This window comes from Caretta caretta, chromosome 6 (assembly GCF_965140235.1).
Source record: "Caretta caretta isolate rCarCar2 chromosome 6, rCarCar1.hap1, whole genome shotgun sequence".
Lineage (NCBI taxonomy): Eukaryota > Metazoa > Chordata > Testudines > Cheloniidae > Caretta > Caretta caretta.
The window spans coordinates 20009716-20036719 of NC_134211.1; the positions used below are offsets into that span (position 1 = coordinate 20009716).

A 27004-nucleotide genomic window follows, 5' to 3' on the forward strand; every position below is an offset into this window, starting at 1 on the left:
TGGTTGTAGTTAATATTAAAAAATAACAGCCCCTTTTCCTCAGAAAATGTAGCCCAGGAGGAGTTTACACGTAGGCCACCGGTGAAGGGCCTTGAGGAGAGAGGTGCTTTGGTCAGGGCAGGAGGGAGGGAAAGTGTTCGTGTTAGGTGCTGGATGTTAGGTAGGTTGAGGAGAGGGGAGTCACGGAGGCAACAGGAGAGGAAGGAGAGAGCCTGATCTTGGGATTGGGAGGTGAGGAATGAAGGGATGAATTTTAGAAAGGCCTTTAGAGGGAGAAGCAACAAAAAGAACCAGTGAGCATTTGGGGGCGAGATGAGGAGGAGGCAAAGGCAACCCCAGCATTAGGAGGCTGAGCAATGAGAGGTTTTAGAGCAGTGGCTTGCAGACTTTTTTTCTGGGGATCCAGTTGAAGAAAATTGTTGATGCCCGTGACCCAACGGGGCTGGGGATGAGGGATTTGGGGTGCGGGAGGGGCTCAGGGCTGGGGCAGGGGGTTGGGGTGCAGGAGAGGGTCTGGGCTGTGGGTGCAGGCTCTGGGGTGGGGTTTGGGGTGCAGAAAGGGGTTCCGGGTTGGGGGGGGGGACGCAGGGCTGGGGCAGGGGATTGGAGCGCGGCGTTGGGGCCCGGACGTACCTCTGGCGGCTCCCAGTCAGCAGCGCAGGCGGGGTGCAGAAGCAGACTTCCAGCCTGTCCCGGCACCGCGGACTGTGCTACGCCTGAAGCAGCCAGCAGCAGGTCCAGCTCCTATGCGGAGGTACTGCAAGCGGCTCTGCACGGCTCTCGCCCACAGGCACTGCCTCCCCCCAGCTCCGGCCAATGGGAGTGCGGAGCCAGTGCTCGGGGCAGGGGCAGCGCGTGGAGCCCTGTGGCCCCCTGTCTAGAAGCCGAACCCGCTGCTGGCCACTTCTGGGGCACAATGAGGTGTGGGAACAGGTAGCACTGCCAATGGGATTTTTAACATCCTGGTCGGCGGTGCTGACCAGAGCGACCCAGTGCCTGACATGCCACGACCCAGTACTTGGTTGCGACCTGCACTTTGAAAAACGCTGTTTTAGAGGAGACGGCAACAGGGATGGGGAAGAGGGTGTTGGCAGAACCATGAGTTTAGTTTTTGCCATGTTTTGTACAAGGAAGTGGCAGGATCTCCATGAGGATCTGCCCTCAGCTTGGGCAGAGGGCAGGGGTGGGCAGGTAGGTTTGAGCTTGTTGGTGCACAAGTACAAAACCAGGGCAGTGGATGAGGTCACCTGAGGACGATTGTAGAGGGCACCAGTGGAGAAGAGAATCAGGAAGAGAACAGAGAGAGGCTTCAAGGAGATGTCCATGGCTGGTGTAGAAGGCAGAAGAGATGATGTATTTGTTTTTTCAGACAACACAACCCCCAAAGGTTTAACTTCCAGTTAGAAGACAAGTCCTTCTCTTTAGGGAGATTCGGGGAGGTCGGCTTGTTCTATTTGCTGTCCATGCTGCCTGCTGGTATTGCTTCCTCACCAAAATAGGCCAGGGCAGAGAATCACTTACCTGGGGTGAGGGAAGGAGTCTTATGTTAGCCATAAACAGAAGAGAATTGTTAGTCACTGTAGCTATTTTAAGTGATTTTAAAAAACAACCCTGCTTTATGATTAGCTCCAGTTCAGCTGGTTCCTCCCCCGCCACCCCACCCCCTTTGTGCCCTGGGAGGGAGACTGCTGGAGGAATGTGGGTTAATGATTGCCAGAAGTAATCAGCTGGCTAGGGCTAAACGCTTTTTTCTGACATGCACAAAGTAAACTTTGCTACCAGGGCATGAAAACAGCTGTGTGTGTCTGGAAGTAGATGGGTACACACACAACGCTGTGCCGTCCAGCTTTTCCTCGTCGCCTATCGAAGAACGGCAAGTGAGTCTGATTTTTGTGTTTTTTCGATAGCTAATGTCTACCTTGCGAAACAGAGTGTGTGTTTCCAGCAATACCTGTCAGACTATAAAATCCTAGTGGAGACGAGGCACAGGTAGTTTGTAAGGCAGTGTAGCTAGACAAGGTCAACTGCAGATGAGGGGTATAGGGCTGACCTCACCTAGCCACATCAAGGTACAAACTGCCGGTGCCTTGACTCAACCTGGATTGTCCAGTCAGATAGGCACTGCCACGTAACAAGGAACCAGTTTTTGCCTTGAAGACCAAATGTATGAGCTAATCTCCCTCCTCCACCTGACAGCGAGAGGGGGTGTAACAACCAGATGGTCTATTCAGTTGTTAAATGCTTTCCAAGAAATTCTGATGCCTCGAACCTGACATTGCTACAGAACAATCCATTTAGAAAATGTGACACGCAGGCAAGGGAAGGATTACCAATGGATTAAAGGAACGCTGTCCACTTGAAATATAGGCAATTTAAAAAATGAGTGAAATGTAGCTTGAGTTACCAACTAGCTGCCCCGAATCCCTGTACCTTTTTGGGGGAAGGAGGGGTTAATGTCCTATTTATTTAAATGTTTTTCTCTTCTCTGTCACTGACTCAGATTTGCACCAACAGTAGACTGTGAAATGGGCTATTTGATGTATTGCCAAGTGCAGAAGATTCAAGGAAGTATTTTTTCCTCTAATCTTTTCATTATAGTTTTGTGTGTTATATCAATAGTAGGATAAAAAAAGCAATGTGGCGTAAATTAATGCTGTCCCTTTAAGATAGCAGACCTCCTTGGGGTGGGGGGGACTAAGCCAGTTCTCTCTACCAGAGTAATGACATAAACTCGTAATTTTGTGGACCTTGCTCTCCGTCGCCTTCTGAAGTGATATCAGTAGGCTGATTATGAGGCGTGTAGCCATGGTGCAAGCAACGTTGTGGGTTTGGAGGGAGCCTGTCACCACCATCCATCCGAGAAATAACACGATGGGATAGAAGTCCTAGCAGAAGACCATATTTGCAGTCTAGCTGATGATATTGCCTTATGTGTGAGGGAAATCGGTAGTCGCTGGGGTTTCTGTGGGGCAAATATTGATCCTTCTCCTCCTCCTTTCCTCCCAAGTCCTGTTCCTCCCATGGAGCTGAGAACTTTAATATTTAGCTTGGGGTTCTCTGTCTGGTGTGTCTTCTCTTACCCCGTTCTGTGTCTATCCTCACCTTCCGTCCCCTATTGGCTTACTCTCTTGCTCTGCCTCCCTTCTCTCGCCTGGACTCTTCCTCCCTCCTGATCGTTTGACTCCTATATTGCCAGGTCTGTTTATTTGGCATCCCTGCCACTCCACTTCCTCCTCTGCCTGAGTCATGCAGAGTGGGACTGGGGGGGTGGAAAGCCTGGCACAGGCTGATGGTGCCTTGGGCGGTATTGACAAGTAGCGGCTTTGGTAGTGAGCCCAGGTGGGGAGCCAACTCTGAGGCTATGTGTGTGGCGACGTCATTGCAGGGATGATTGGTACAGGTGGGTCCTGAGTCACCCATGAGTCAGTGTCTCCTGAAAAACATTCTTGGGTTCTGTTGTCAATGTGACTAACCCACCCTGTCAAAAGGGCTTTGTGGTGGGCTTGGAAGCAGATGGGACCCATTGGCGTAGCGTGGCTCTTCCTGTGCTCTGGTTACACTTGTGCATGTGGACGTCTGACTTGGGCAGTGCCTCAGAGGATCTGCAGCTTGGGCGCAATTATGGAAGACGCTCTGGACTGCAGCTGGGGCAGGTGACTCTTTTAGAACCTTGTTCCTGCAAGGCTGGGCTCGAAAGAAAGGGGACGAACAAGGAGGATACAAGTGCAGACTTAGCGCTGCATCCAGACTAACAGGATGTCTCCTTTATTCTAACAAAGCATGAAGGGGGAAGCAAGAAATTAGAAAAGTGCTTCTGGCCCAAAGATTGACTCCAGCTACTATTACAGTCTCGGAAACCTGTGAGAATGAGGTGACATAACCAGGGCCAGTCAACATAGGGGATTGGTAAGAATAAAAACTAGCATAAACCTGCAGACTCTCCCAGCAGCGGAAATACATATTTCTTGTTCTTGTGCCACTGGATTGTTACTAGGGAGAATGGCCCAGCATGAACCTAGTTTCTTGGTAACGAGGATGGGAAATGGTACAAACTGAAACAAGTCCTTAGTTGTTATGAGTCTGACTTTCCTTGGGGTGACTGGCTGAATGCTGTGCTCTGCACTGAAGGCAATGGCTCAGCACGGAGGCTGCGATCGGGTCAGAGTGGTTGCTCTCAGATGCCATAGACTAAGTGTTGCCTGTAAATCCTTCTGAGCAGCGTGACTCAGTAGCTGTGCTTGTGCAACTGGGCTGCGAGTTTCCACGGGTCATGCTGAATGAGCTGTGACAGGAGTGTCTCGCCTCGCCTCGCGCGGGGAAGAAGGCAGCTGTGATACTAACTGCTCCCTGTGAAAAGTTGTTGTGCTTGCCCAGTTCAGGAAATACTGCCCAGTCTTTATCTCTGTGCCTACCAGCACAAAAATACAGTATGGTGGCTGTATACGGACCATCTCCAGAGAGAGGAAGCCAATGGGAGCCGAGAGTGGTGAGCAACTCTTGGCCCCCTTCAGGAGGTACTTGGCGCCTTCAGGATTGGGCCTTGTGGGAGAAAACACATCGTGGAAAGTAGCATCGGCACAGCTGAATTTGCAGGAGACCAGAGCGATGCACGTGAACTGTCCACTTGAATAAAGGCCAGATCCAAAGGACATTGAAACAAATGAAAAGAGCATCCACCAATTGCAATGAACTTTGACTAGGGCCCTAAGTGTTGGGGAAAATAGCTGGTCACTATTGGGTGTCTTAGGAGTATTGCGAAGCAGGAAGTGTTTCAATTTTCAATACCCCTGGCCATCTACAGCATCGTATTTATCTGCAACTTGACTGCTCTTAGACATGGTGTGTTTATTTCTATATGAAACTGTTGGCATTGAGCATCCATTGCCTAATTTAGAACCATGGTCCTATAGAAACCTGTGGAGAAAAACTGGCGAAAGCCTTAGAATTTGACCAGCCCTGCCATGCTTCCAAAGGGTTCCTTTCTATAAGGAGTTGTGCTCTGCAGGCATACTTGTGAGGCGTGCAAATAAGGAACCTTCTGATAGATCTGAGAATTATGGATCAATAAACATGGCTACATGGCTTTCGGTAGCTAATGGAAATATGTATGTTGTGGCTTGCTTGTTAAAAATGTTCTCTCGCATACATACTTGCATTTCTTTAGCATCATCAAGAGAGCCACCCTTCTGGGCCAGCCTGCAGATCCATTTTTTTCTGACTTCCTATTTGCCATTGATTGCATCACTGTAAAAACCTGACTTTGGGGACGGTTGGCATGATGATTCTCATTTGAAACTCATTTGACCCAAAAACTGTTGGGGTGGAAGGAATCCTCTCCGAAGCAGTGGCGGTCCAGTGGATAGGGCAGTGTACTGGGATTTGAGAGGCTGGATTCTATTCCCTGCTCTGCCACTGACGTGCTGTATCACCTTGGGCAAGTCACTTACCTTCTCTGTGCCTCTATTTCCCCTAGCACCGGACAACGCCTTGTCTATTTAGACTGTAAGCTCTTTGGAGGAGGGACTATCCCTTACTAGTGTATATACAGCACCGAGCACAGTTGATCTTAGTTGGAGCTGCTAGGCACTGCAGGAATGCAACAAATTATCATCCCAGGTATGCTGCTTAAATTGGGCTCAGCTGCTTGTTCCATTGAGGCCTAATAGTCTATTTGTGTTGGGATTGTTTGTAAGGCTTTTTGCATGGAAGAAGGGCTAGAAATGCATTTTTAACCAAAGCTGAGTGTCTGTCGCATCTAGTTCCCTCATGCAGCCCTCCTCTTATGCACTTGCTTGTTGTGTGCAGCACGTCAGGACACCATGCCCTCCTCCTGATTGAATAATAGGCCTGTGGCAACTAAAGCGATGGCTCACGTGAAAAAGCCATGTTAAGAAACTATTTTTAGCTGCCTTTTGTAGAGCTGGAACTGAAAAGGCACTAGCATCATATGGGCAGCCAGTTCTCCATAGACCCCAGTCTGAGAGCCTCCTGGGTTAAGGCAGGAGAGCTCACCACATGCAATCTCAAAGGCAACTTATAGGCCCTCTCAGCAAATCCAGGGAAGACCAGAGCTGACTTTCTAGGGTTTTAAAAAAGCAAAAGCGGTTGAAGGAAGCTTTAAAAGACTCAGCTTTCAGGCCTGCCTTTGTACATAATAAAGAGCACAAGCCCAAATATTTAAAATCCTTGGCAGGTCATTTTAAGTCTTAGGATTGTTCCAGGCGCTTGGCTGTGGGGATCTACAATAGCCAATTTATCAAAAATTAGTGAGCGTGATGTATACTGCCTACTAGAAAGAAGGTGAAAAACTCCAGCAAGCTAGGTAGCTATCAGTCCCCACAGTAGTCTTCATGGTAGCGGACCATGACACTACTGCAGAATGTGCAAAACCAAGACCGAGCTTACCACATAAAGAACCAATGATCTCACACAAACTAGAGTCCATGAGAGAGACTTCACACCCAAGTAGGCCAACTCTAGAACATGTCTAAGGTGAAACTGAAATGGAGACACCTCCCACCTCAGACTAGATGAATGTGTGAAAGAGAGAGCTCACTTAAAGTGAGGAACAGACTGTATGCAGTGTCTGTGGCTAACCAGTCTGTTCAGGTCTTCATGGTCGCTGGGTGATCCCCAGTATTTAAACTGTGCATTTCCAACCCTTCCTTGTGATATACATAAAGATGCAAACTTGCTATTGCTAATTGGATCCTGTCAAATAAGACTCTAGGGTTAACCAGGACCAACTAATATGCCCTTACAGTGGACAAGGACAGTTGTGTTTAAGGGCAACCTCGTGCTAAGTAGAACACGTGCATTAACACATGGGTTCTCAGCCTGGCCTTCGCAATAGCTTTCAGGAGGTTGTGACTATACTCCGTTCTTTGTGGCTAGATGGTAAGGATGGGAAGATCTTGCAACTTATGGGCGCAGGAGTTCCAGTACCCTTCTCTTCTAACCTGGGGTCAGGGTACTGGAAAGGTTGTTGTTCTAACTTGATACGTTTTTCCAAGTATAGAAATTGCCTCCCAGTGTCTCACTGTAAAGCATTAAGTAGCGAGTTTCACTCGGACGCTGATAAACTTGGTGGGGGACTCTGACAAAGACCCTCTACAATGAGTTTGTCAAAGGCAATCTGAGCTCTGAGGTTTTCTTCAGCACACTCCTCTGGTACATCTTGGAAACCTTTTAATGGCTTATGCTGTTTTGTAAAGGTCTTTTATTTCCTCCCAGATAAAGATAACTGGGAGTAAACAAAAAAATACCTACGCCATCACCTTTATACCCCACAGCTGGGGCGGGGAGAATGACTGAGAGCTGCTTTTTCTGCTTCAGTTATTGCCTGGAAAATCCCCAGTGAATTGTTGCCAACTCATTGGAGTAATTGAAATAAAAAGAAGAAATAAATCCAGCTAACCCACAAGAACCCATGCTCTCAGCAGAAATACTTGGGCACTTTCGCTGCACTGAGCCAGCCTCATGGAAGAAAACATTTCTGGCTGGAAATCTAATTGCCAGAGAAAATTCAGCAGCCACTACCCAGCCAGACACTGAGATGCCATCTTGTTCTGAGTTCTGTGTATGCTGGGCTGGGAAACCTGAACCCCTTTTAAATAGCCTGAACCAGTTTCCAGTAGTAACTTGGTCTGTACTCTGGCTGCTGTGGAAGGGGGTTAAATGGAGATCAGAGACTCTTCTAGGCTAGAGATGAGTCCAAACCATCTCCAGTCTTGCCAAAAGGTTCTATCTTGGTCTGAAATCAGCAGTTTGTGCCTATCTCTAACCCAGCCCCATCCATGCTGGTCACGCGCACCATGTTAGAACAGCTGGAATTCATCATGGAGTGTTTTTAAACCAGCTGTTCCCAGTCAGATATAAATTTTGGGGGAGACAAGGGGGCCTGGAATAGAACTACTTCACTGTTGTGTACAATGTGACTGTCTCCATGAGTTAGTTTCTCTAGTTGCTTTGGCTAACATAGTTATGTCTATCTGATTCTTAGCCCAATGGGGTATTGATCCTGTGAAACTCTTTGCCACAGGATGTCGTGAAGGCCAAGACTATAACAGGGTTATAGAATGAACTAGATAAGTTCATGGAGGATAGGTCTATCAATGGCTATTGGCCAGGATGGTGTCCCTAGCCTCTGTTTTGCCAGAAGCTGGGAATGGGCGACAGGGGATGGATCACTTGATGATTACCTGTTCTGCTCATTACCTCTAGGGCATCTGGCATTGTGACCCTCTATGGCCATTCTTATGTTCTTCTTTGGGTTCCTAAGGGTTACTGTAATACAAATTAATAGCTTTAAAATGTCCCTTCCTTCCGTCATCCCATCCTTGCCCAAAACTCAAACCAAGTATTTTTCAAGGTGGGTTTTGTTTTTGTTTTTTTTTAAATTCCATGATCATATACTTCAGCCCTTGCTGGCTTGGGGAAGTATTGAAATCCTGTAGGGAAGAGCTATTCCTGGGGTGGTCCTGCCCACCCTACTAGAGCAGGTGGTTGTGGAATCTTCCTCATTCAGCCAGGCTGCAATCGCCCTTATGTAGAGAGTTCAGATCAGAGGCACCAACTCCGTGGGTGCTCCGGCGCTCAAGCACCGGCGGGGCGGGGGGGGGGGGAAAGGTGGGTGCTGAGCACCCACCGGCAGCTCCCCCCAGTGCTTCCCGCCCAGCAGCAGACTCCACCAGTCAGCACCCTCCCCCGCCCCCCGAACAGTTCCCGCCCGCTGCGATCAGTTGTTTTGCAGCGTGCAGGAGGCTATGAGGGAGGGGGGAGGAGCAATGATGCGGTGTGCTCCAGGGGAGGGGGCAGAACGGGCAGGAAGATGCAGGGTGGAGCAGGGGCAGGAAGATGTGGGGTGGGACCTTGGGGGAAGGGGTGGAGTGGGAGCAGGGCCTGGGGCAGAGCTGGGAGTCAAGCACACCCCAGCACATTGGAAAGTTGGTGCCTGTGGTTCAGATAGACTTTGGCGAAGTCTCCAGACAATCTGTAGTTCATCCATCGCTAGAAGATACGTATGCAGTGCGTTCTCTTAAACACTCGTGCTTCTCGTTACACCTGCCTTCTCCCAGTCTTCTGGCAACAGCTGTGAATAGTTAAGATGTCAGAGTTAGTCACATACAGAGAGTGCAGTGGGTTCCTAGGTGGAGAGAGAGAGGAATTCAAAGCATTTAGCTAGTTGAGTTGAACCCTCCTCCCCCAACTTTCTAGGCATCTCCGAGCATTGTGTTCTCTTCTGGGTGAAGTCCTATTTCTGGAGTTTGCTTTGGCTGACAGCAGGGAACATACCAAGGTGTGGTATTGTGGCCAGCAAAGTGGCTTTCTAGTTAGGATTCCGGTGTGTGAGTAGCAGCACCAGATGTCCTCACTCGGGATTCTTTTCATAGTTTTGATAGGAAGCTGGATTTGATAGGAACATTCACACCATAGGAACGTTGTTGTTGTTGGAGATGTGGCTCACGTAATCTTTGTCGATCGGTTTCTGGTATCTGGTGTGCTTCCTGCCTTGCTTCACCCAGCAAGGACAAGGGAGAAGCAACCTGACACTTTTCATATTTCTAAAGCTAAAAGCACAAGCTGGAAAACACCTCAGATCTTTTAAATACTCTATAAATAAACCAAAACAAGGTGCAGACCCATTATGTCTTTGTTTTGCTGTACCACTGAGGGAGCCCAAGTGTAGAGTAGGCCCTGGTATACCAGGCACTCTACAAACACAGAACAAAAACAGTCACTGTCTTGAGGAGATTGTAATCTAGATATAAGACAAGCAACAACAGGTGGAGACAGACAGACTGGGAGCACAAGGAAACAATGAGGCAAAAGGCATTTTGTCTGGCCAATGTAGACAGAGCCAAATCATGCCTGCACTAGCTAAAATGTTTGCAGTGAACAACTTATTCAACTCTAACCCCTTTATTCTGCTTCCAAATTTCCTGTGAACAGTGAGTTTTATTGGTGAGTCTGTTAATTGTTCAGTCACTTTATGGGAACAAATTTTAGCCTACGGGCTGTTGAAAATACTTAGTGATAATTTAGGAAGGATGTGGACAAACTGGAAAAAGTCCAGAGGAGAGCAACAAAAATGACAAAAGGCTTAGAAAACCTGGCCTGTGAGAAAAGCTTAGGAAAACCTGGGCAGGTGTAGTCTTGAGAAAAGAAGACTGAGGTGGGGGACCTGATAAGTTTCCCAATATCAAGGGCTGTTATAAAGAGGATGGTGAGCAATTATTCTCCATGTCCACTGAAGGTAGGACAAGAAGCAATGGACTTAAAATGCAGCAAGGGAGATTTAGAAAAACTTTCTAATGACAAGGGTAGTTAAGCTCTGGAATAGATTTCCAAAGGAGGTCGGGGAGTCCCCATCATCAGAAGCTTTTAAAAACAAGTTGAACAAACACCTGTCAGGGATGGTCTAGGTTAACTTGACCATGCCACAGCTCAGGGGACTGGACTTGATAACTTCTCAAGCTCTCTTCCAGCCCTAAGTTGCTATGATTCTATGTTTTCAAACTCTGTGATTGGTCACCCAAGTTGCATGAAATGGTTTCTGCATTCTGATTGGATGACTCTGTGATCACAAGTTTCCTTTAACCTGCAGGGTGGGTGTGAACAAAGCCTTGCCCATTTGATTGTTGGCAAACAGCAACTAAAACAGAGCTGCAGGTTTTATTTGCAGCACTATTTGTGGTGGCTAGATACACCCAGAGCCTAGTCAGTGTTGAATTATAAACTGTTCAACACGGTTTCTAATCTGAGTCCAGCTCTGTCACGCTGGCTGGCCACATCTGGCAATTGTACCCTGTTCATTCCTGTGGTGTCTGAGTGGTCATGAGTTGTTCTAAAATAGGGCACAGAAGTTTAAATGTAGTTCTCCCATGGTTTAAAATCCCCATGTAGTTTAAAATCCCTAGGCAAGGTAACTGTTAGCTGATACATTAAGTACTTTCTCATGAAGTTGCGTGTGCATGGAGGATTATGGAGTCATTGTGACTTGCGCATCTTATCCCCATTGTTTGTTCAGGGTGGATGGCGGCCTGTGAAACTGCAAGAGAAAGACTATTGTCTAGTAGGGCTTAAAACCTGAGTGTAGCGTATCGTCTGCTTTGACAGTGGCAATGCTGGCAGCCACAACCAGCTATGAGCAAGAGATTCCAGCCAGGATTAACCTGAGACTGTCAGGTGAAAAGTGCAAGCTAGTGATATCTGTCAGATGCTAGAACTGTTCTCTGAGACCTCTCAATGTTACTGGGTTTACAATGGGATGAACAAATTCTTCTTGACCTCTAGGCCCAGTCCTGGACTCGAGACGTCTTTTGAGACAAACTAATTTCTGGCGGTCTTTACAAGAAGCCAGGGAACAGGGCAAGGGGCAAAGAGCTGAGCTGAGAATGGTTTCAAGCAGCTGGTTTTAGGTCCAGTCAAGTGTGGGATACCGCTTGCTGCTGTGGGATGATCGCACAGAGATGTTGGCATTATAGGTGTGTTCCCTCTGCCTTTAAAATGTCTTGTATTCTTCTAAAGCTCTTTGAAATCGGCTGCATCAAATGGTAGCTGGTCTTAGGCCCCCCGAAACATGGCTCCATTGGCTAACTCCCATTCTTGTCCTTAACAAACTGCCTCTTGGCCATTTTGACAAATGGGTATTCTGTAGGGGAATCTTGCATGCCTATTAATTTGATTGTTCTGAAGTGTTTAGGGGCTGGCACAGTAGATCAGACAGCACACATGAAATCAAGCGCTTGTTTCTCTATCCCTACAGGGAAGCCACCTTGCGATGGTCCAGAGAGTCTAATTCCTCTGCAGCTTTGGTGATGGAGCTGAAGGTCTGGGTCGATGGTATCCAGCGGGTTGTGTGTGGCGTCTCAGATCAGACCACATGCCAGGAGGTTGTCATAGCATTGGCACGGGCCATTGGTAAGTAAGGTGTTGAATCACCATGTCTGGTGAAGTTTCATTAATGACCTACATCAATTTTAATTGCAATACCTGAGAGAGTGCTTCTATACATTCTCAAGTCTTTCCTGCGATGTGGTCAAGGATTATTATCCACTTTGGAGCTGGATGAAACTGAGACATACAGATGAAGTAACTTGCCCAAGGGAGTCTCCCAGTGAGTGGCAGAAATGGGACTAGAACCCAGAATCCTGACTCCAGTCCCCTGTTCTCACCAGCAGCCAACGCTGCCTCCTGGTGGATTAGTTCTAGAAGTCTTACACTTCTAACACAAAAGGCTTGACCCAGGCCAGTTCTTCTTTGATGACAGGTTTTAACTTTCAACCTTTTAAAAATTTAAGATCATTAAAATAGTCCTGCTTCTGCCCCTCCCCCTCCCTCAGAACCCACCAATCTCTTCATAATTAAATTCATGTCCACATCTGCACAGTAATCTCCGGTTGAGGTAGCAGGAGACCTCCAGGGAGCGTGAGGCTGTCTTTGCCACAGGGAGGGCACAGCTAAACTCTCTAGATCTTTGCCACATAAACAGCATGATGCAAACGATCATCTGTGGGATCACAAGTGTGTTTAATTGCATTGGTACAGCTGTGTCTTTCAGCACTGCCTCACTTGGGATCTAAGCAGCTCACGCCAGGATGGGGTGGGATTGCTGGAGAAAGGGAGCGTACCACAGAGAACTATGTCAAACAATTGACCCGCAGTTCAGCAGTGGATGTGCAAGGGTCTTTGGCTGAGGTGGCTGCACCTACAGATCTGAAGCGGTGTATGTGTTTTCTTGCACAGCTAAGTGTTTCTGTTAGGGAAATTCTCTTCCTTCATAGGAGAGAAGAAACCTCCTTGGGCCAGTACCTGTCCATGTACTATAGTAGACTGTCCCACAGGACCCAGCAGAGCACGGATACAGGCAGGGTGTCTGTAGCTATTTCTCCTTTTCCTCCCAGACTGTGCATTAGAAATAGGCAGTGAGGTCAGTCATTGGCATCAGGAAATGATGCAGACATGGGCTCCAAAATGTGGTTCTATTTAATTGTCTCGGACCTAGATTCACAACAGCCTTTAAATGCATGCTTATATCCCATTGATTTCAGTGGGTCTTAAACAGATTCTTGAAGTGAAGCCCAGGCTTCAGTGCTTCGCTGAATCAGGATCTCTGTGATTTCCCATACACTCTTACAGATAAGAATGAAAATTATCTCCCAGCTCTGGAAAGTCAGCCTGGGCTCTGAGCCGCCAGCTGGATTCTTCCATCTTGCACAGAACCACCAGGAGTAATTGGGCCTTCAGCCACACCGTTGTTTTTGCTGGGTTTGCTTAGGCATGACTGAGCGTGATTTACTGTAGTAAACGGTTCTGTTCTGAGGCACAAGAAAGACTAGAACCCAGCTGTCTCCCTCCCACTTAGCTCTGTTGGCTCTGCAGGGCTAACCACAGGAACCAGCAACAGAAATGTTGTTTTGTCCCTGGAGTTGGCGGATCTAAGACTGCACACCTCTGATCTGTGAAATAAGGAGTTGCCACTGTTACATACTCACTTTATGCAGTAGAATGGAAACCGAGGCATGGCCTGCAGGGTTGTACCTCGATGTGGCCTTAGACACTGGGAGAAGGCCCTGGAGCACGTGCATAATTAAAGCACAGGCAAGCTTTGAGATCCCCTTTAATCTCCATGTTCTAAGAGAAATCCCTCTAATTGTACTAATAGCCCGTCCTTCACCGTCCCCTCCCGTCGGAGGATCCAGGAGTGCTTCACAAGCACTGACGAAGTCTCAGCACCACTGTGAGTGAGGCAGGACTCTGGCCCGGTTGTGCTCCAGGAGCTATTGGGGAGCTGGCTGCGGTGGAAAGTCAGTGGGTGAGCAGAGTAACAAAGCTTTGTTAGCGTAGCCAATAGGTGTCAGGTGCTGTTTTGCTGCTCAGGCTATGGGCATCTCCTCTTCTCCCCTAGGGCAGTAGCCAGCAGCACTCCCTGGCGTAACATTTGCAAGGTGCTGGCCCGAATGCGGTACTGGTGCAGACTTGGCGTTGGTCGAGCTGCTCCATTTTGCACTAGTAGAGAACATGGGCCAATGTCAGCCTCTCTCCAGTAACCCACTGTCCATAAATACCGAGCCCTGCCCCAGGAGCCCCAGCCTCAGTTGGCTTGTGAAAAGACCCAGCTCCACACACACGCTCTCTGAAGGCCCATCTTCGCTAAGGAGCTAACTCAACGCTGCTGCAAGCGAGAATCTGGCGGGTCTGGTGAAGATGCACTAAATCGGTGGGAGAGCGTCTCCCGTCGACACTGCACGGCATAGACGCTGCGATAAGTGGATCTAGCTACATCAACTTCAGTTACGTTATTCATGTAACTGAAGTAGCGTCGCTAAGATCAATTTACTGTGGTAGTTTTGCCTGAGTTTGCCTCTGGCTCTTGAAGGTCTCCAGGGTATGTCTGTATCGCAGTCATGGGGTGTGACTGCATCCTGTATTCCCGAGGTTGTTTTAATCCCGCTAGCTCAGGCCCCGGAGCAGTGAAGCTGCAGGCAGTGCCCACTTCAGCCTGGGCTGTACAAGTCCTCCTGGAGCCCTGGGTAATTACTCGCGGTACTAACCCATACTGACGCATGTGCTGCCATGGCTTCGCTGCTCCAGGACCCAAGCTAGGGAGATGAAAGCTAGCTTGAGTATGTCTCTGGGAGCTGCAGTCACACCCTGTGATTGCAGGATAGACATACACTCAGGCACAAGGACTCTCGTCTGGCTTCTGCTTTTAGGACATCACCTTTTTATTTCAATCCCTATTCATATGGAAGCTCAGCAAACGCTGTTATGGTGCTAAATAAGTCGCCTGGTGCCTGCCATAGGGCTGTGCCTGCTGGAGAAACTTGGGGTGGCTCTTGGAGGCCTGTACCTTAGCACGCCCTCCACTGTGGTTATAAATGTACCACCTTTAGAACATTGTCTCCGTATGATGGAGGCATCGCACCACATCAAACTGCCGACTCACTGGGACCTTCCGGGTGATGGTGGCAGCTTCAGGTTTGAGCCAGGTTCCTCTGTTTGAATTAAGCATGTTTGTTCTCCCATGAAGGCTGTGAAAGGTTACAGCAGCTGTGGAGGAGACAGACTAGTGTCTGCTTTGTTGTGAGGTTTTAAAAGTTGGCAAGAATGCCTTGGGACTATCTTTATAACCTCCCTTCCGCTTCCCCTGGGGACTGTCCAATTAACTCACTCCTTTTTTCTCCCCGTCCCCTCCCAGTAGAATTCAGATACACTCCTAACTTTCCCTCTATTCCACTCTGGTATATTGTCTTTCCAGATGTAGTCATAAAATAACCTATTGCATCAGAGAGTCATTAATGTCACATTAAATGTGAGCTATAACAGCCCACCTGGCAGGATGTCTTTGGAATTGTGGTGAAATCTCTGCTCAGTTGTTACCCATCTCTGCCCCCGTGTTTGTGGCTAACTCCTTGTTTGCACTGAAGGTTCCGTGCTGGGTTACAGGTGTACTGGGGGTGGGGCCTGAATTGAAGGAAGGGATTGCATGGGTAATGCAGTAATTACTAGGAAGGAGAAGGAAGAAGAGTCTGGCATCTCTCTGCATAAATCCCTTCTACCCTTAGCCGGTCAGATGGGCGTAGGTGCCCACCCATCTGGCCATGGGAGCTACAGTAATGCCACAGCCGTTGGGCTCCCAGAGGGAAGAAGCAGGTTAGGCAGCAAGGAGGATAATAAAACCCTGTCTTTGAAAACTGCAGTTAAGCATGAACTAGAGAGAGGCTCTGTTAACGTTCTGATTTGACACCTGTTCCTTGGGCTTCCAGCTGTGACAACCCCCCATCTTTAACAATGCCAGCTTTATAAACAACCCCGCTGCCCTGGCTTTGATTAGATGCACAGCTCAGGTTTTTCTTTTTTCTTCCTTCCTCCAGAAGGGCTGAAATTGGTGTTTGGCTTCTAATCCCAGCAGGGGACAGCAGTCCTACCATGGACTGCTCCTTGCCTGACAGATACACTGTGGTTGTGATTTTGAAAAGATCCCTATCTCCAGATCGCAGTTTCCGTTTCAGAATCTCTCCTTTGCGGATCTTCCCTCATGACTCGGAATGGAATAAAAGATCTTTTACCCTCCTGTGGCGGGACCTGGAGGACTCTTCATGCACAGATCTGGGTTCAAAGGGACAAGGGTCCCATGTGAGCCAGGGCTCAATCTCTCAGCTCGCTGAACCGTCTGTAGCATGAAATGGTGGCTTTGGCACCATTACACGTGGCTAGGTCCAGTCTGGTTTCCATAGCACTAAACACTGTACTGTGGTTCTTAGACCTCCTCTCTCATGGCGTTTCCGGTCGAGAACGGCACCTTTCCTTGGTCATGTTTGTAGCTGGGCGGCTGAGTCTGGCCCTGGAGCTCCCTGCAGCTTTATCTAGATGGGTGTTTGGATGAGTGTCATCATGTTAGTATCTGAGTACCTCGCAGGGTCCCAGAGCCTAGGCTCCAGCCCAAGCCCCAGTGTCTAAACAGCAATGAAACAGCCCTTAGCCCGAGCCCTGCGATCTCCAGCCAGCTGGAGGGGTTTTTAATTGCAGTGTAGACATACCCCAGGGACCTTCCTAAGTGAGAGGCCATGGCAGGTGTGGGAGCTGAACTTGGATTTCCAGAGTCCCAGGCGAGTACCTTAACCACAAGCGTCCTGCCTGCCTTGCCAGCCTGCACTGAGGGAGAGGAGAAGCCCTCCTGGCTTGTGAACTCCATAACGCTGTACTGGAGAGTGAGTCACACAGCAGGCGAGGCTGGGCAGATGTGTTCCTCCCGTCAGCACGCTGAGCAATGCAGGACAGCCCCAGGTTCTACCTCCTCTGGTGTTCCCTGGACACAAACAACAGTCAGTGGCCATGTGCTCTTCTGCAGGCAGAAGCCAGGCCATGGCCTGGGAGCGTGAGATACCCTATGAGTCACCCAGCCTGTGCTTGCAGTTTCCTTGAACTTGAGCTGTGCATGTTAGTGCTGATTGCGCTGTCTGAATATCCTGCGGGTAATGGTGAGTGGCAATCCTGTCTAGGGATTTGGAAATTCACTAAAATTGCAGCTGAAGTTTCCATCAATATGTGCTCCTGCCCTCCACCAGGTTACAAATGCCTCTGATCTGATGAGGCAAATCGGGTCTCCACCTGCAGCATCATTAATTGGACGTGCAAGTAGAGAAGCACCCCCATGCTCAGGGCCAAAACCTTGTGTGCTCGAAATCTCCTGACTCCATCTCAGAAGCATCAGAAAGTGTTTGAAGCTGAGTTATGATGTTTCTGCTCTCAGAAAACCTGCTGGCTCATGATCTTATTTAATGACTAATATCCTTTCCATCCAGCAAGCGGAGGCTGCAGTGGTACAGTGAGATAAGATGTTAGACAGGCCCTCTGGAGACCCAGGTTCTAATCCTGCCTGAGGTCACACGTGAAATGTGGTCTTTTAGGCTCATCTACACTAGGAACATTTTAAAACTTGTAATTCCCCACTGGTGGCTGCAAGGGTGGAGACAGTAGTATAGCTAGGGCTTGAAAATCGTCACCACTGTGTTGTCTAATCCTGAAAGCAGACAAACTGGTGGTGTGAGTCCCAGAGCCCCAGCAGTGTGCAATGGGTAATTACAGGACTTGATTCTCCTAGTGCTGAAAACACTGCTACTCAGTGGGGAGTCTTCAATGCCTAGGACTTGGAACCCGGCGGTGTCATTTCAGAAGAATTCAGGGGAATGGGGGCAAAGTTGTCAGTATATAGAACGTTGTGTGATTATATTATAGCCTGCAAAGTTGGTTGGGGGTGGGGGTGGAGTACATAGACCTATGAAAAGTCAGGGTGGGGGGAAGATGGATGCCCCTGCTTGGAGTGAAGTCAGATAGGACCAGGGGAGCCATAGGGCTGGATGGAGGTGCATTGACACAGCATTGTTTGGGAAGAACACATGCTGCCTGGCTGCAGCCACTGACATTGGTGGTCTTTGGTGGAAGCGGAAATCACCCCCCCCCCCCAGATTCCTGGTTCTTCTTCAAGTGACGGTCCCTATTGTAGTTCACTGCATCAGTGGAATACAGGGAGGGGCCGCACATCTCGAAGAACCTCCAGTTACAGGTAAGTTGTCCCCTAGTGTGGTGGGGAAGAGCTGCATTCAGGTAACGGCTGTGAGCTGTGCTGCCAGAGGCTCTACGTGTTTCTAATGCAGATGGGCTCTCGGGTACAGGCCGGGGGAGTGGAGCGGCTGAGCGTGATGAAATGTTGCCAAGTGTGATATTCCCCATTTCTCTCTGAGCTCCTAGTGACTCATCTGTTCTCTTCTCAGGCCAGACAGGAAGGTACATTCTCATCCAGAAGCTGCGGGAGAAGGAGAGGCAGCTTCTACCTCATGAATGCCCTCTGGAGTCGCTGGCCAAGTGTGGACAGTATGCCAATGACGTGCAGTTCATATTGCAGCGGACGGGCCCCAGCCTGGCCGAGCGCCCTTCCTCTGACAGTGCCCCCCAGGCTCCCGAGAGGACATTCATCCGGGCCAGCCTTCCCATCAAACCCAGGCTGGTCAGCACAGAGGTGCCCAGGTCCCGGGAACCTAAAAAGTCTATGACCTTTAACTTGGGCCCTATGGGCTCCAGCGATCGGCTTGCCAAGAGCAAGCTGAGACTGCACAAGAGGGACAGTGTAGACTCGAAGGACAGCACCAGTCGCAGCCATCCATCCAAGGAGGAGCTGTTTAAGACTGTGCTGCACCAGCAGGAGCAGCTGCACTCCTTGGAGGTGCATGGGGATTCCCTGGAAACGGACCTCAGGCACTGGGAGCAGGACAGGGGCTCCAGCCAGGAAGACCAGATCCTTTATCTGGAGCACCTGATCAGGCGGAATGAGATGGAGCTGGGCGAAGAGGAGTTCTGGCAGAGTGAGCTCCACCTGGAGAAGGAGTGCGAGAGGGAGCGGCAGGAGAAGGTGAGGAGCCTGCGGGCCACCATGGAGGAGTACACCCAGAAAATCCACGAGCTGACCACCAAGACGGAGGCCCTGGAGAAGGAGATCCAGTTAGAGATCACAGAGAGGGCCAGGCGGGCAAAGGAGGCTCCTGCAGATCTGGAGGACATGGCTGCCAAAATGAAAAAGGATCTGGAAGCCAAGACCAAGCAGAGCGCCCAGCTGGAGAGCAGCCTGGAGAGCGTGGGGAAGGCCTTGGAAGAAGCCGAAAGGAATTTACAGGTACAGTCTCAGTAACGCGTGCCCCTGGGAGTCAGCAGTGGAATGCAGCCGCGTTCCGCTCGCGCTCGGACCTTCCTCCCGAGCGGGGCCTAAACAAGACTGTTAGGGAGCTGCCCAGGGACCAGCTGCTGAACCTGGCCTGAAACCCCAGAACCCTCCTGACTGTTCAGACCAATAGAGAGCTCTTTGCAGCTCTGGTCGGGTTGCCATCGATGGATAGTGGGAGTGGTCTGGGCAATGTTACAACCCCAACAGTTAGGGTTCAATACTACTTGGGTGGATAGAAAGCCACTAGAAGTGCAGTATGGCTGGGAGAATTAACAGACCGAGGCTTGATCATGCAAATCAAAGCCCTTACGTGCCCAAGTAATCCCACTGAGTTCAGTGGTACCACTCCTATGGGTCCCTGCTTTGCTGCTCAGTGCCATGTGGGCTCCAGCTTAGCAAACCTTACAGTGCAGGGTGTGGGGAGAGGGACTGACTCTTGCGAAACACAGCTCCTCCTGATGTGGCTGGAACACTTGTGGACATGAAGACTCAAGGAGCTTGGCTTGTTTAGCCTAACTAAAAGAAGGTTGAGGGGAGATATGATTGCTCTCTATAAATGTATCAGAGCAATAAATACCGGAGAGGGAGAGGAATTATTTAAGCTCAGTACCAATGTGGCACGAGCAAATGGATATAAACTGGCCACCAGCAAATTTAGACTAGAAATTAGACGAAGGTTTCTAACCATTAGAGGAGTGAAGTTTTGGAACAGCCTTCCAAGGGAAGCAGTGGGGGCAAAAGATCTATCTGGCTTTAAGATTAAACTCGTTAAGTTTATGGAGGAGATGGTATGATGGGATAACATATGATGGGATATTAGATGGGGTGGGATCTGAGTTACCCAGGAAAGAATTTTCTGTAGTATCTGGCTGATGAATCTTGCCCATATGCTCAGGGTTTAGCTGATCGCCATATTTGGGGTCAGGAAGGCATTTTCCTCCAGAGTAGATTGGAAGAGGCCCTGGAGGTTTTTCGCCTTCCTCTGTATCATTAGGCACGGGTCACTTGCTGGAGGATTCTCTGCTCCTTGAAGTCTTTAAACCACGATTTGAGGACTTCAATAGCACAGACATAGGTGAGAGGTTTTTTTGCAGGAGTGGTGGGTGAAATTCTGTGGCCTGCATTGTGCAGGAGGTCAGACTAGATGATCATAATGGTCCCTTCTGACCTAAATATCTAGGAATCTATGTCCACGCTGGAGAGTGCTCATCGAGTGTGGCTCTTTGGAGCAGCATTGGCTTCATGGTGCTGGGTCATGCCTGCTCAGGCTAGGAGTGGGATCTGCGCAGGGAACACTCTATGGTGCTTTCCAGCCACACATCTTGGTGCTTGAGGGGCGCACTTGTCCTTCCCCAGACTGTGGTATCCGGGACATCCCTCCAGGGAGCACTTATGCAGCCGGTCCCAGGGTGCTGCGGGCTTTTCAATGGCTGTAGCAATGCAGCAGGGAAGACGGGAGGGAAACATCATTCCTCTTAAAAACTTTAAACCCAGGAAGATTTTATGAATCTCAGGGCAAAGCAAGGGGCCCTTTTTCCTTCTCTTCAGCCTGCTCTCCCTGCCCCCACCCCAAGTGAGGATCACAAGTCCTGAGAGGAAAACTCACTACACCTGAGTCCTGTATGGACAGCAGTTGCTACAGTGAGCTAGAGCTTCAGGTTAATTCGCTCATTGTGTAATCTTCTTCAAGGACTGTGGGGTGGGAGGGAGAAAATGCAGAAGAGCAGAGATCAGAGAATTGCCTTGCCCACCAGCCCCTTTTAAAATAGCAGGTACAAGAAATGGCATCTTTCTCCTCGTGTGTCTGGAAAACCTGTGGGACTGACTGAAAGCTACCCAGGCAGCTGTCGGGGGAGTGCACCTGGGCCTAGTGTTTCTGGACAGTTTCTCACACCCAGAGGGAGTCGCTTAGCACGAAGGCCTGGTCTACACCTAAAAATGGAGCGACCTAGCTGTGTTGCTCCAGGCTGTGAAAACTGTTTCACAGAGCGTGATGTTTAGGTCGACCTCACACACACAAACACACACACCCCCCCCCCCATTGCAGGCGCAGTGAGGTTGACGGAAGGATTCTCCCATTGACCTAGATACCACCTCTCACAGAGGTGAATCGCCTACACTGACGGAAAAACCACTTCCACTGATGTAGGAGGCGTCCACAGTCTGGTGCTACATCAGCACGGCCGTGGCGCTGTAGTGTAGACATGCTCTTGATCTGGCTTCCTCGTGCTATTTAAATTGGAGATCAGACCCTGTGTAGACCAGATCTTGCCCTCTTTTGTCTTCGTTGCCTGTGAAAAGAGCCAGAAGCCAAATGTGCTGCCTCGCTAACAGCAATCCCCAGCCTCTCCTCACAGCCACACAGTGGTGTAAAGGCTTCTGCTCTTCTGGCTTTAGGAAGGAATAAACCAAGGTAGCAGGTGCGGCTGGCATCCAGCCTCCCCAGGAACTCTCCTCTGACTGGTGCTGCTCTTGCGCTCTGCTTGTGGCATAAGGTGCTGGGGGTGGAATTGACGAGGACCTGTGCACACTAACCAGAGGAGGCTACATCTGAAACGTCCCAAGCCCCTGCACAGCCACTTGGCACTCGTTTGCCAGTAAAATGGAAGTTGCTGTTAGCTGTAGGACAGCACCACTTCAGCTGTGTCTACACTGCAATAAAACACGTGCGCCTGGCCCCGGTCTGCTGGTGGGGCTCAGGCTGCAGGGCTAGAAAACTGCAGGGTAGATGTGTGGGCTCCAGCCTGAGCCCAAATGTTACACTACAATTATACAGCCCTTCAAGCCCAAGACAGCTGACACGGACCAGCCCTGGGAGTCTTACCGCAGTGTAGACACCCCTGGAGGCCCCAGCTCAGAGCGGGGACTAGGGGAGAGAGAGGGACAATCCCCACCTCTAAGATGACAAACTCTATGGAACAGGAACCAGGCGCAGAGAGGGGAAGTGATTTACCCAAGGTCAGTGGCAGAACCCAGCCGTCCTGAGCCTCAGTCCGGACTCCTGGGCCATGCTACCTCCAGTGGGAGATCCGGATGGCAACCAGCTCGCATTTCTCATTGGAAACGCAGTGCCCTAACAGACTCCTTCTGGTCAAAAGCCTGGAGCGGGAGCAGGACAGCAGTCACTCCATGCAACAGGGAGGGAGAGAGCAGGGTGTGAACAGTGATGCTGGGCTAGGAGAGCAGCATGGGAGCTGGGCGTATGTTTGGCTTGGAACAACTCGGCAGCCCCTCTGGCTCGCTGGTGGCGCAAGGGCGCTGGGCTGGGTGGATTCTGGGGTCTGGGTGAATAGGTGGGCTGGGGGGTAATGTCTTTGTTCCTGTTGGTGTAAAAAGGCTCTCACCCCTCCTGAACTCTCTAGAAAAGCAGGGCAGCTCTAGTATGATGCCTGTTACAGGTGACGTTGCCCCCATTTCCCAGTCTCTTGTGTTCACCTAACCCCTGCCTGATTGAATGTAAACACTTCTTCCCCAGCCTCCCCCGGGACAGAGCAGCATTAGTCACCCCTCGCTAGGGGAGCTTCCATTTGCAGCCATCGGAGCATCTTGCTTGTTCGTGGGTGGCTCCGAGCGGGTAGCTGCAAAGCCTGTTTTGTAATTGTGCTTATACTTTACTTAAATAGAAGGGCTAAGCACACGGCTTTAGTTTTTCTTCCTTTTCTGTTTAGTAGACACTGGTGCCACCTTGTGGACATATGGAGAACTGACCATTCTCAAAATTCCTACTTCAAGGTTGGTTTGATTATCCCAGCGCAAAGTGCCGTTTTGCTGGTATGGCTCCGTCCACGTTTCGGAGCACTTTGCCAGTGCGGGATCCCAGTAAAGCGCTCCGAGTGTAGACATAGCCTCAGTCCATATCCTCCGACGGGAATGTTGTCTTGGCATTCCTGCTGATTAAATACTGACTTGTGATTATGTGTGTGTGACTGACCATCCGTGACTGAAGCGGTTTTGCACTCCGGTGTTTCTCTAACTTGGGCCCAGCAGCCGGTGGGGTAACCGGAGAGAGGATCCTGTTTGATTCTCCTTCCCCTTCCCCCCACGCTGCCTCATCTCGGAGGAAATCCTAAGACTACCTCCCGGCGACTCTGTTCTCCCGCCGGGCTGTGTGAAAGTGGAGTGACTGATTCAGGCTGCAGATGGAGTCAGTAGGTTTGAGTGTGCCAGTCTTGTCCTGAGATGACCCCTATTCCATTCTGATGCCTCTTGAAACCTCGTTCGCATTGCAGCTGACGCTGTGCCAGCTGCAACTCCGGGCTGAAGCTCCTGTAGTGTGGTTTCCCTGTTCTTGGTGCACAGACTGCTAGCTGTAGCCACAAGGATACCGACCTCCTTTGTAAAGCGCTTTGAGAGCGACTGAGGAAAAGTGCTATATAAGAGCTACGTATTAATGAGGATAGTGCTATAGACTATGCTCTGGTAGTGCATAGCATGGTTTGGAACCAAAGCTCTTCAAACCCTAATGTAGACAGGACCCAGCTTGGTTTCCTGTGGCCCCTTCTGCCCGGGGGTGGAAATCCTGTCTCTTTTGGTCCAGCTCTGCTCCATCGTCTTCTCAGGAATAGTTCCTCTGTGTCATCTGGATACTATGATGCAGCCAAACGAGAGGTCTCTCAAGGATACCTGCTTTGCTATACTTCCTGGGTTTCGCAAAGATGAGTTGGAAGGAGGAGGAGGAAGTAGAGGTGGGTGTAGTCAGAGCTCCAAATATGTGGCACCCAATGAATTCAAAGCGTGCGTTTGTATCTCTTTGCAGACAGGCGTCTCCACCAGAACCCTGCTAGGAAGCCTTGAGCAATAACCCTGCCTGCCTATGCTTGGCCAGCTGGGAAGCATGCTCTGTCTTTATCTGGGTCTGCCCTTTGCGAGAGAAAGGAGGGCGAGTGTGACAGGGTGCCTAGTTGAGTTTGAGTGCCGTGGGGTAGTGTGTCAAGAGGCTAAAAGGAGTTTGTGGGAAGGACGTTGCTGGAATTACACGCCCTGCTAGGTAGGGGAAGTAGCAGAAGGCCCATTCCAGTGAGTCTGATGAGGTGACTCAGAATAGACTCCTTTATCCCGGCTGGATAAGAGCCCCAGTAGGAGAAGTGGCCAGCTGGTGCGTCAGCCCCTGTGGCACTCACTGGTTTTTTTTCTGGCCTGGGTGCCCTATCTGAGTTTTAATTTACATTTAAAAATGAACAGCAGGCAAAGTCGGCAATGTTGCCTTCCGAGAACTGGCTTAATCACCTCGGGCCATGCTGGTTCTCTGTGTTGTTGTCAGGTCTGACCTCACAGGTGGAGGATGGCAGGTTCCGTTGTGGGCTTTGGAAGTATTGTGTTAGTGCAGCCCAAAAGAGGGCGTGTGAAGTGCACAGACGTGGTGGCCACTCAGCACAAGCTGGCGTGTTTGGTATTGAGAGGAGTGATGTTGTTTGCCCTCTTGGTGGCCCTGCTGTCTCTTGATTTAGGGACTCGGAGGAGGTAGTAGGATGAAAGGTGAGCAAGGGGAGGGGAATCAGGAGCCTTGCTGGCAGCTTCATCTCTGGAGGTCCCACTGTATTGATACCCTTTCTGCTCAGCAGATGAGGCACGGCTGTGGAGCTCATCCTGTTCACCCTGTATTTTGCAGGCCCAGAATCAAGAGCTGGAGGAGTTAAATAAGGAGCTGAGGCAATGTAATTTGCAGCAGTTTATTCAGCAGACGGGAGCCACAGTGACTGTTTTGCAGTCCAGACCTGAGGATGAACCCCAGCTGGATCAAACTAACCACGAACTGCCAGCCTGCCAGAGAAACGGAGGTCAGAACGCAGTTTGGAGACTCATTTATTTAAGGAGAGGGGCGCTTGCTTTAAGACCTGCCACTATGCTGGGCTGAAATGCTGCTTTTAAAACCTCCTAACTCCATTCTAACTGTTGTCATCTCCCTGAGATTTCCTTGTCAAGGTGTCTGTAGCTTTCTCCTTCTGTTACCCGCCACTGCCTCCTGTCTGGTTCCTTCACCGCTTGGACGTAGTTAAAATATCAAAGCTGGATGGACGCGACCAAAATACTTCTGTTGTTACATGTGTTGAGATTAGGGTCACCAGGGCTCCTGCTTCAGTGTCAGCCCATCTGCCATGTGGGCTGGGAACAGATTGTCCTCGCCATGGCTAAGTGCATTGTGGGGTTTTTCATCTTCCTTTAGAGCATAGAGCATAAGGCCCTGCTAGCGGCAGGATATCGGGGCTGGAGGACCAGAGGTCTGGTGTGATCTGACAGATCTGCGCTGCTGTAACTCACGACCTTGAGCAGTGTTAGATGCTGGATTTGGGGGTTTGGCTTGCTACCTGTGTACCCGCCCCTTCTACTCCTTTCCTAGAGGGAGCGATTGTGGGACAGTCCATATGTCAACACTTTCAAACCATGGTGCATTAAAACAGAAGTGGCTTCAGTGGGTGCTGGGATTATTCTGCCCCCTGAAAGACAGGTTGATTCTACTTAGGGGCCTAGGTATGGCTGTAGGAGCCTGTGCTGTAGGTACGGGCATTGAAAATGTTGTCAGTAGTGTCTCGGTAGGAGCTGTCAGCAAATGTGGGTGATAGGACTTGTCAAGGTTCCTCCCCCACTCTGAACTCTAGGGTACAGATGTGGGGACCTGCATGAAAAAACCCCCTAAGCTTATCTTTACCAGCTTAGGTCAAAACTTCCCCAAGGTACAAAATATTACACCCGTTATCCTTGGAATGGCCGCTACCACCACCAAACTAATACTGGTTACTGGGGAAGAGCTGTTTGGACGCGTCTTTCCCCCCAAAATACTTCCCAAAACCTTGCACCCCACTTCCTGGACAAGGTTTGGTAAAAAGCCTCACCAATTTGCCTAGGTGACTACAGACCCAGACCCTTGGATCTTAAGAACAATGAACAATCCTCCCAACACTTGCACCCCCCCTTTCCTGGGAAATGTTGGATACAAAGCCTCACCAATTTGCATAGGTGACCACAGACCCAAACCCTTGGATCTGAGAACAATGAAAAAGCATTCAGTTTTTACAAGAAGACTTTTAATAAAAAATAGAAGTAAATAGAAATAAAGAAATCCCCCCTGTAAAATCAGGATGGTAGATATCTTACAGGGTAATTAGATTCAAAAACATAGAGAACCCCTCTAGGCAAAACCTTAAGTTACAAAAAAGATGCACAGACAGAAATAGTTATTCTATTCAGCACAATTCTTTTCTCAGCCATTTAAAGAAATCATAATCTAACACATACCTAGCTAGATTACTTACTAAAAGTTCTAAGACTCCATTCCTGTTCTGTCTCTGGCAAGAGCAGCACACAGACAGACCCTTTGTCCCTCTCCCTCCTCCCAGCTTTTGAAAGTATCTTGTCTCCTCATTGGTCATTTTGGTCAGGTGCCAGCGAGGTTACCTTTAGCTTCTTAACCCTTTACAGGTGAGAGGAGCTTTCCCCTGGCCAGGAGGGATTTCAAAGGGGTTTACCCTTCCCTTTATCTTTATGACACGCCCCCCAAATCTCAGCTAGGGTGAAACACTGGCTGGGATTTCTTCCTGGAGCTCTAGGAAAACAGAGTTAATAAGACACATGCATCTCTAAATATACTACCAAGTACATAAAGACTAACAATATTTTCCACATCTCAAGGACGATTTTAACCAGTTGATTCTGGGAAACTTTCACGGGAGAGTGCATCAGCCACTTTGTTAGAAGCTCCTGAGATGTGTTGGATGTCGAAATCAAAATCTTGGAGAGCTAAACTCCACCGAAGAAGTTTTTTGTTAGTTTCTTTGACGGTGTGAA

The 27004-nt window shown here is 49.5% G+C and overlaps 1 protein-coding gene across 7 annotated transcripts in view; it reads left to right on the forward strand.

Annotated features, from left to right (window-relative positions):
- The window catches only part of RASSF7 (Ras association domain family member 7), a 130716-nt gene that overhangs the window by 91002 nt on the left and 12710 nt on the right, over nucleotides 1-27004 (forward strand). For 5 of the 7 annotated variants that reach the window (XM_048854301.2, XM_048854300.2, XM_048854302.2 and 2 more), the window contains 3 exons: nucleotides 11768-11922; nucleotides 18279-19174; nucleotides 24831-24999. In XM_048854301.2, the coding sequence (XP_048710258.1) occupies nucleotides 11820-11922; nucleotides 18279-19174; nucleotides 24831-24999 (1168 nt within the window). In that variant the 5' untranslated portion in view covers nucleotides 11768-11819. Of the gene's footprint in view, nucleotides 1-1756; nucleotides 1878-11767; nucleotides 11923-18278; nucleotides 19175-24830; nucleotides 25000-27004 lie in introns of those variants that run through there. The other 2 variants (XM_048854298.2, XM_048854305.2) reach the window with 2 other exon arrangements.